The sequence below is a fragment of the Durio zibethinus genome, chromosome 11 (assembly GCF_047325235.1).
Source record: "Durio zibethinus cultivar Kanyao isolate XHJ-2024 chromosome 11, ASM4732523v1, whole genome shotgun sequence".
NCBI lineage: Eukaryota > Viridiplantae > Streptophyta > Magnoliopsida > Malvales > Malvaceae > Durio > Durio zibethinus.
Genome location: NC_143172.1, coordinates 18,852,716 through 18,862,220, shown reverse-complemented (window position 1 = coordinate 18,862,220; position 9,505 = coordinate 18,852,716). Strand labels below are relative to the sequence as shown.

General features: G+C 37.6%; 1 protein-coding gene across 1 annotated transcript; it reads right to left on the bottom strand.

The window, feature by feature from the left end:
• Window positions 1-1,537: 1,537 nt before the first annotated feature.
• LOC111291513 (putative transcriptional regulator SLK2) lies at window positions 1,538-9,258 on the bottom strand. Its single transcript, XM_022883358.2, has 10 exons — window positions 9,133-9,258; window positions 7,407-8,438; window positions 6,959-7,090; window positions 6,704-6,752; window positions 5,883-6,097; window positions 5,720-5,788; window positions 3,943-4,043; window positions 3,591-3,684; window positions 3,436-3,505; window positions 1,538-2,766 (listed from the first exon to the last, which is right to left on the bottom strand). Exons 2-10 carry the CDS (start codon window positions 8,340-8,342, stop codon window positions 1,874-1,876), a joined length of 2,559 nt encoding a protein of 852 aa, XP_022739093.2. The 5' UTR covers window positions 8,343-8,438; window positions 9,133-9,258; the 3' UTR covers window positions 1,538-1,873.
• Window positions 9,259-9,505: the final 247 nt, after the last annotated feature.

Below are 9,505 nucleotides of genomic sequence, written 5' to 3'. Positions count from 1 at the left end.
CATTGCGTGCATTATAAGCTTATGATTCCTTTCACTTTCTTTGCCTCAAAATTATCTTCTTTTGTAGTTATTGTCAAATCAGTCTCGTTTAACGACCTCGGAAGATATATCTTTTTGGGATGGTTTATTTCCGGTATATTCTGTTTTATCTTCCTGTGATTGGGTTCTAGTCTGTTTAAGCTGGGGTAACGAATTTGCCGTGATTGATCTCAATGAAAACCTATAGAGTTATAAATAACAGATCCAAAATGGGTAATTGTGGTGATTTATACAATGACTTGGACCTGCTATGTCTATGAAGATTCTCGTGCGTCTGGATAACCCTGCTGATCTCGTCAGAGTTAATTTGATTGGTTCCAGTTCTTGGCTTCAATTTGGTAAGCAAATTATGCTGTAATTATTACTGGCTCTTGCTCAGTTTTCCATTTTTTTAGCTTATCTTTTCACGGCTGATAACTTTAGCTGTATATGTCAGCTTTAAGTGCAACCATAACAATGTCTTGATTGAGTTAACCTTCCAATGTAGGTTTAATCATGTGCAATTGCTGACGTTAGTTTGATGCAGTCATTTAAAGCTTGGTTTTATGTTATATTTTTTTCTTTAACAATATTGATATGATAATTTTTATTTATCTTGCAGTGATTGCAAACGGTCTTTGTAAACAGGTTTGCTTGAAATTGTTGCCTGGTATTTATGGTTTTGCTCACACCATAGAATTGAACTACATAGATCCTGTAAAACTACAGCATGACCGTCTCGAGTTAGAATCCCTTAGGAGGAAACATAGAGTCTATGCCTTTTTGGCTCGTGGCCTTAACCCTTTCACAAGCAAAGATTGCTTATCAGACGCCATTAGTGCATCCAGCGCAGAATCAAGTTAGAATATCAATTTCTGAATAGGTAAATTAGTTGACTTTGTGCAGTAGCTCCCATGCTCAAATTGTTAGGCGACCACTTTTACCAAGATTAAATGTAGATATACTTGATGCCACAGGGAGGTGTGCTTTTGAAGCACGTGTCTGAAACAGAAACTTGTATGCTTCCCTCAGGGTGTAAAGGGGACAATGGTGCTAGTTCCCTGCAAGATTAATGCAGAGAGGCACAAGAGGTTGAGGGCAAATGTTATTGAATACACTACCTTCACCCTAAAAATTATTCATGACATTTACAGTTTCCTCTTTCCTCCCATCCTACATTTAATCCAGATGCGGCAGAATAGGGTAGTCGGTCTTGCTTATCCGCTGTTAAAGCAACCCTTTTAGTCACCCACCCGAGAGTAAACGACTTAAACCTATTGTGGCTGACTCTAGACCTTGGGCGTAACCACAATATTTTGCTGAACCGTTTGGTACCTAAGTTACAGCCCCATCGTTACATAATTGGTCAAAACAGTTGCTACAGATATGCGGCGGACTTGTGCCGACAAAATCAGTATAGTTTGTAAACCACCAGCTATTGGACAATAGGTATGCATTCTCTGGTTTTTACCTTCTTCACGCTAGTCAACATCACCCATTATAAACAATACAAGAATAATGAAACTGGCAAGTGAAACATGTAAATATCATATTAATAACTGAATCAGTTCTCAAGTTCGTTCAATAGATTACACTTGCAAGACTTGAATACTGGAAAACCTCAAAAAAATAAAAAAAGGAAGGGGGGGGGGGGGGGGAGGGAAGAGAAAAGAAGAAAAGATCACTAAATACCTACTGAACCACAAAGCAAATAATGTCACAACAATGCCATATTAAAGATGCCGGGAAAGAAAAAAATAATACAGAAGAAAAAGACAGCTATGTCAAATATTCTGTACAAAGATTTGTCCAATACTCACCCACAGAAGCCATTAATGGAGCCAAACTATGTTAGTCATGCTTTCCAGCTATAACTGATATTACCGCCAAGGTCACTGTTAAAAAACCCATTCTCCGTGAACTCATGAGCTATTTCCGGAACTATATCATCCTGCAAATGGAGATTCTGAGGCAAATCAGGTGCTCTCTGGTTGAATCCATTATTGCCACCAGCTGCTGAAGAGTCGCTGTTTGAAGCAGCTTTAAAACTGTTGCTTCGACTCTGTGCAGGCCCTGCAACACTTCCCAACACATTAGAGATAGCTGCAGCTGGAGCAGTGGTGTTGCTTCCATAGTCCACTCCATTTCTTCCCACACTGGCATTCCCATTCTGCTCACTCAGGGATTGCTGCTGAAGTCCCATATTGTTATTGGACGCATCATGGAGTAGCTGTTGGATCATTTGTTGGTTACCCTGAGAGTTCTGCGGATGGTTCTGTTGGATTAAGTTATTAGCACTTAAAGTACGCTGCTGCAGTTGTGGCTGCTGAGTTGGTAAATGCGGACTTGATAAGCCACTAGCAGGCAAGGTCTGCGTGGATCCTGGGAACAAGGCAGAAGGCCCTTGGAAATTTGAAGATGGACTCTGGTTAGAATTATTGAAGGAAGACGAGGCTTCCTGATGAAGTGAGTTAGAGTTTGAATTCATTGAATTCTGCCTAATGTGCAGATTCTGGTAGTTAGTAAGTGCCAAAGCAGCTTGTGCTGAACCACTTAAAGTTCCTCGACCAACCATGTGATGGTTGTTGCCCATTTGATTGTTTATTCCAGGATGCAATGCCATCAGCTTATTGAGGGTATTCCTATCAGTTTGCAGACCCTGAACATTTGCTAGTTGCTCAATTTCCTGCATTTTTTGCAGTTGGAGCTTGGCAACAGTGGCATATCGTGGATAGTTTTTCAAGCCCTCTGCAAGTTTGGTGTTTAAGCAAACGGATGGTTAGAATCAAAGCCAAAATGTTTTTCTCTCGATTCACATAAACTAAACTGTAGTCCCGACCCAAAAGGTAGATCAAGCACAAGAACCACCAAGATATATGGAGATGGTAAGTATAAAAGAGACTAGTTTCCCTTAAACAATTTTTTTTTTCAGTGGACAGCAAATTTCAAACCGGTGAAAACAGAAGGGACATAAGCAGTTTATTGTGAAAGAATCAAGGGAAGAAAACAAAAGGCTATCCAGAAACTTCACTAAAAGCAGGGCATGAATACATTCTCCCTAATAGAGGGAACAGTAAGCAGGTGAAGGCCACAATCTTTACAGGTCAGATAAAGATATTTCTTAAAATGCAAAATGAAACACTAGCATGAAGCAGCTCAAGATCATTCTCATGCTACATAAAAGGCATTACTCCCTCATGGATATGTCTTAACTAAATACCAGCCAATCAAATAGAAACAAACTTGGAATTATTTTATTTTCTTCAATAAAATAATAGAAGAAACCATGCCACATTATATCAGAGTTAGAGAAGTCGTCTATTATAATACAATTCCATGATTGCAGCCAGCAGATGTGATGAACAAAAGAAAAACTATCAAAATGTCGAGGTAAATAACGTAAAAAGTATAACTTACCAATCGGCCCAACCTTGTGATCTCGGCAAAAATCTATCAGATCTTTCATGCTGTTCACAACCTCAGCAATCTATAACAAATTATGCAAAAACTGTAAGCAAACTCAAAAAAGAATATTTATTTACCGGAATTAATGCACAAAGCCAAAACCTTACCTGCAAACATCTCACATATCTTTTCGAGAAACCCAAATCATTCAGCGACTGTAACTCCAAACTCTTCACAAGCTGTCGTCCAGCTGTCAGGACCCTGAGAGAGAGCAATCAATGTGCCTCAGCAAAATCCTAATAACCAGATAATAGATCTGAGTAGCATGCAGACCAAAAATAAAGTACTCACTAAAACCTTCACTAATTTAAAAAATATCCAGTCTAAGCTTCTATAACTAAAAGCTCAGTTAAAACTAACACTACAAAATTGCACTCAAGAAGGGTAAACCAAATAACAAATCAGAAGAGCCTCACGTTCCAAGTTTTCAAGAATTTGACTATTGTATGATTAACTCACATATTGCTGTTTGTTTGCAAGTCATGCTGAGAAACCCCCTCAGATCCACCTTCAGACATTGTGCTCTGGCATTTTTGCGCCACCTGAAGTAACTGGTTTACCTGCATGATTTATAAGTTCAAGTTATATCAGGTGTCTTAAAAGAAGTTAAACAAAATGAATATATGATCAGGAAATCGCAAACCCACATGCACTTTAGGAAAGGTTTTGAACAGAGATAAAAAAATTAAAAAGAACCTCTTACGTACCTAAAAAACTCTTACATGTAACAAAAGAATGCAATTTTAGAGATTAAAGGATTAAAATGAAAGCAACAAAACAATTTACATCTTTTGGTCCTCTTAAGGTGCACGTTAACTGGATAACACTCTTTTGGGCTTTCTATGTTGTGCTCCCATTGTCAATAGATTCAAAGCAACATTTAAAGGGAATAAAAGAGAACAGAGCAAAAAGGAGTATAGGGTTTATCCTACCTTGTTTGAATTTTTTTTTTTTTTTTCATGGACAGGTGGAATTGGAGGTGAACTAAACCCACCTCATGTTTTAAATTACCACAAGTTGCAAGGGTTTGAAAAAATTTTATTTAGTAATGGTTTAAATAGAGATGCAATGGTAATAGAACATAAACTCTCTAGTTTGCTCTACTCTCCCCAAACAAGGTAGAGAAGAATTGTTAACTCTACTCTTCTCACCTTTCAACTCATTTACTCAGCCAGTTTAACCTTCCGGTCCCAAACACACTGCTAAAAAACTTCAAACTCCTATGTTTCCCTTTCATAGGAGTTTAATTACCCTTTATATTTGAGCTCCACAATGAAAGTATGTCTTTCTTGTTGCATGGATCCCATACACAGGGCCAGCAATTGGTATCAATCACTTGTGAAACAATAGAGCTCTTCCACATCTTAAATAAAAAGATTACTCATTTATTGCGTACCTAAAGTGGACAGTTTCACAGTTGACCCAAAAACATTTACGATGGAGGATGGAAATAAGCTAGTTGAGAGATTATGTTATCTAAGACTTTATTTTATATTTTACAGTTTTAATTATAACCTTTACAAGTATTAGGTTCTTTCATATGGATTAGTATTTTATTTCTCTTCTAAGCGTTGGTTTTTAGTGCTATATTTGGTATTTTGCATTTTATTAGGGTTTGGGGTTTTGTTATAAATATTTTCGTTATTTTCAATTAGGTTCTGGGTGATGAATATTCGAGATTTTGAAATATTGGTTATTGAGATCTTCTCCCGCTATTGATTCTTTCAATTTTCTCCCCTAGTTTTATTTCTCCCTTGATTTCTTCTATTCCTCCCTAATTTTTTGTCTATTTATTATTTTCCCTATAAATGTTAGTTTCTATCTCTTTCCCCTACTTGCTCTACATCAATTTGGTATCAGAGCCAAGCAAACCTAAGTAAAGAAAACAAGGCAAGGGTATACTAATGTCACTTGCAGATTATATGAATTAAGATGTTGGACATTTTTCAAAACTTCCCACTATCCTACTTAATACAATTTCTCTTCTTTAAAAACTCAACTACAACTGTATGTTCTATAAAATTATAATTATATCAAGAACTAGCATCCATCTTGTTATCTACAGAAAGAAAAAGAGAATTATGTTAAGGAACATAAACTCACCCAATTGCATGATAAATTTATTAGAGAAATAACATTAAATTTCTGATTAATGTAAAAGAAATAGAAAAGGAGTGAGACTGTGTTTACAATCATTGATAAGAGGTTGAAGCTAATAAGGTGCAAATTTTAGTACCTGAGGTGCAACTAAACGACGAGGAAAAAGTTCTTCATGTCTACACGCACAAAACTCCCAAGATAATATCTGCAAGCAAGAAAGTGCAATAAAGAAAGTGAAATAGTTTATTCCCTAGATTACAGCAATAACAACCCAAAATGTGAAACAGTTTTCTATTAACCTTTAAGTCCTGAGTGAACATGATGCGAAGCTGACCCTCACGAACAACACGAAGCTGCTCATATACACTCTCCTGAACTGCTTTTCCATACTCCAACATCATTATTCCAGAAGTAAATCTACACTCACGTGGCAAGTCCAAAAACAGAAGCTCATCAATTACTCCACTACCAAATTTGATTTCATTAAGTCTGGGAAGTACTTCAAAAGTTGCCTCTGTGAACATGAGAGTAATTAGTTAGTCAAAACCAAGTCACTGGTCAGATACCAAGTTGCAAGAGCAATTACAAGTGACTTTTGAAGTAAAAAATAGATCGGTCTGTAACTAGTGACACAAAAAATAGATCGGTCTGTAACTAGTGACACAAAATATGGGTATTAACAATTGGGTCCAAAGTTCCAGAGAATGGTATGGAAGAATACATATTAATTTCAAGCCATTGGCATATAATACATTGTCCAATTGAGAGAACAAGAAATGAAAAAGTCATTTGAGGAAAGTTTTAAACTGAAAAAAGAATACCAACAATTCCAAAACCCATAAACCTAAAAATTCAAAAAACTCCATTTCCTCTACAATCCAGTATGTCAATATATAGAAAGAGAAAAACTATATTCTATAATCATGCAAGTCTGAAGGAGAAAAAACTGGATATCGATGAAAAAAAAAAGTAATGAATTTACTGCAAATAGCATTCTCTGACAAACACAGACTAAGGAAGACCTATTTCCCATACCCTATTTCTAAAAGGTATTTCCTACCAAAAACAATTAAAAGAAATATTCATTCTAGAACAAAGTAAATGCTCATAAATCTCTTACCAAACCCCCTTCCAGACTTAGACCTGCAAATGTCACACTGCCAGGCATCCTGAAATTTTATGCCAAAGAAAGAAAGAATATTAGAAGACAGTTAAAGAAGCAAAGTGATGGAAAATATTATCCATACAGAAGAATGGTTGCAATCCTACCAAATCAGTGCACACAATTCAGTAGAAAGGCCTAGACTTCATGATAGAAATATAATTTTCTTAGGTTACAAAGTACAAATTAGAGAGAAGAAGCACAAAGATTAACCATAGCAGCTTGAGGGAAAACACCAAGTGCATGACTCCCAACATTATCATACTGTGATAAACACCATCTTTTCTTTGCACGAGGAGAATAATACTCTGCCACAAATTTCCTCCAGTATGCAATAGTATTGTCCTACAAAATCGAGTAGATATAATAAGATTCAATAAAACTTTGAACCTCAGCAATTAGCAAGTTGAAAATGAGTTAATGTCACGACTGTAACAGAAAGATAATTGAGCATGCATATGAGCATATAGTAGATGTCTACACTAAGTTAAATATGAGATAACTTCTTGACCGTACCAACAAGATAATTGAGCATACATAAGAGCATAGAGCAGATTTCCACAAAAATGCAACCTTACTAGGATAGAAACTGTTAACTGAAACCAATTAAAATACAAGATGCTTCGCCACAATGTGCAGTAGACAAAAAAAATTAACTCACAGGTGGCCTTTGCCGTTGGTGATATAGGTATTGCATTAGCCGGCGAGCACATACACCACCATCAAAGGTACGCTTCATTGCAGCTGCTTGCTGCATGCCCTGTTGCTGCAATTGCTGCCTCAACTGCAATTGTTGTTGCTGCTGCTGCTGCTGCTGCTGCAAGTGGGCTCTCTGCAATGGTGGCATCGACTGCAAAATTTGTTGCTGTTGCCTAAGTCTGTGCTGCTGGATCAAAGCTTGTAATTGAGGGTTTCGACCTTGCAGCTGCATGGTATCCTGTCTTTGTAGCAGCTGTTGCAACACCTGCTGCTGAAGAATGTCTTCTTGCTTGATATCTAATCGAGGTTTCTTCTGCATCTGGGATATATTACTAGGGTCTTGCATGAAAGGCCCTGGGACTCGTGGACCTATGGGAAGTGAAACTTGCCCAGTTTGTGATGTGGGCAACGATGTAGCACTTGAGGCCCCTTGCTGCAGTTGCTGACTCTGCTGCATTTGTTGGACACTTGGGTCTTGATGAGAGCCTTGCTGGCCTACAGAGGATCCATCAACGATCGATGAACCTGACATGCTTATATTGTTGGAAGAAAATGACATGGGCGATGCTGGTAAGCGCATATATGAATCGGTATTAATGCTAGCACTTCTGTGCAAGTGGGGACCTCCTGACAATGCTGAATTTGCATCTGTGACCAAAGAACTTGCCCCAACACTAGGTCCTGAGTTTGCCACACTGTTCAACACCGCACTGTTCATGTCCCCCGAAACCGGACCCAGATTAGGATGCCCAGTTCCAGGAATTGAATTAGATGAGTTCTCATAAGGTGAGCTCAAGCGAGAGTTAACTACAGCCTGGGACTGCCCATCTCCTTGGAAGAAAATTCCAGAACTTGAGGAAGATTGGGTTAACCCTCCAGCCACCCAAGAAGGTGCCATTGGAGGCAGCGCCCCTTGGTGGCTGGAGTCTAAATAGCTATCCAGAGCCAGGCCTTTCTAATAATAAATACGCCCTCAACAATTTGTTGCAGAGATCTAAAAACAATGTATAATTAAAAAAAAGATAACAAAAATTAGAATTCCAATTGTGCGTGCTTCAAGAGAACAAAGTTACAACTTTTCAAACAGTATTCCACTCAGCTAAATCAATCAAGACTCGAAACACTGAGAAAAAAGCCTTAAAATATTTCCTAGATTAATCCCCAAAATTTAAAGAAACAAACTTCCTTAACTGTCCCCCCACCCACACACAAAAAAAAAACCCTAATTTTGGACCCAACTCACTAAACCAAGAATGTATAACTAGAATATTTCAAAACCTAAAACACTTTCACTTTAGAAGCACATATCAGCGATCAAACCACTCTACCACTCGAAACGAACTACTAATCAAATTTTAGTCCCAAATTGATCTCACACGTTGAAATCGTACAGTGTAACCGAACTCGAATTAGAAAAATGAAAGCCCAAACAGGACCAACAGATTAACCTTAATTAAAGACTTAATAGCGAGTTAAACAAGAAGATCAAGAAATAGCAAGCAGGAATCACTTCAAAATAAAACAAAATTTCCCAGGAAAAACAATAAACTTTCCGGGTTTTAGAGATCGATCAAAGCAGATTCGAGCTAACTAAAAGATTAAACTACTTTAAGTAAATAAAAAGGATTAAACAAAAATTTAAAGAAAATAAATTACTGATTAAGAAAAAAGAAAGAGAAGCTACTAACCTCAAAATCGTGAGCTGGAAAAGAAAAGAAAAAATACAAGAGCATACGTTACTTTTTTCTGTTTTTTTTTTTTTTTTTTTTTTCTTCTTTTATAACTTAATTTGGAAAACTGAAAAAATTTGGTAGAGAGAGAGAGTTTTCAAGGAGGCTCCTTATATAACTAGCGGGAATGGCAGAGAGGGAGTTACCGGCTGCACCGGTAATTTTGCCCTATGTCACCGAATGAATCGATTGATATGAAGGACACGTGTCTCCGCAATAACAGCCCAACGAAGTCGGTGTTAGATGGTGCAGTGGCGACGCGAGCGTGCGGCCGACGTGGCCAGATATCATTCGTTATCTCCTGGCTGCCTATGATAGGTCGTGAGGATGA

Excerpts from the sequence above, each read along its gene's own strand:
- LOC111291513 (XM_022883358.2), bottom strand. The coding sequence starts at position 8,342 with ATGGCACCTTCTTGGGTGGCTGGAGGGTTAACCCAATCTTCCTCAAGT. Across the intron at positions 3,685-3,942 it reads TTGCAAACAAACAGCAATAT|GGTCCTGACAGCTGGACGAC; the intron begins GTGAGTTAATCA and ends GCTCTCTCTCAG. Across the intron at positions 3,506-3,590 it reads GATATGTGAGATGTTTGCAG|ATTGCTGAGGTTGTGAACAG; the intron begins GTAAGGTTTTGG and ends AATTTGTTATAG.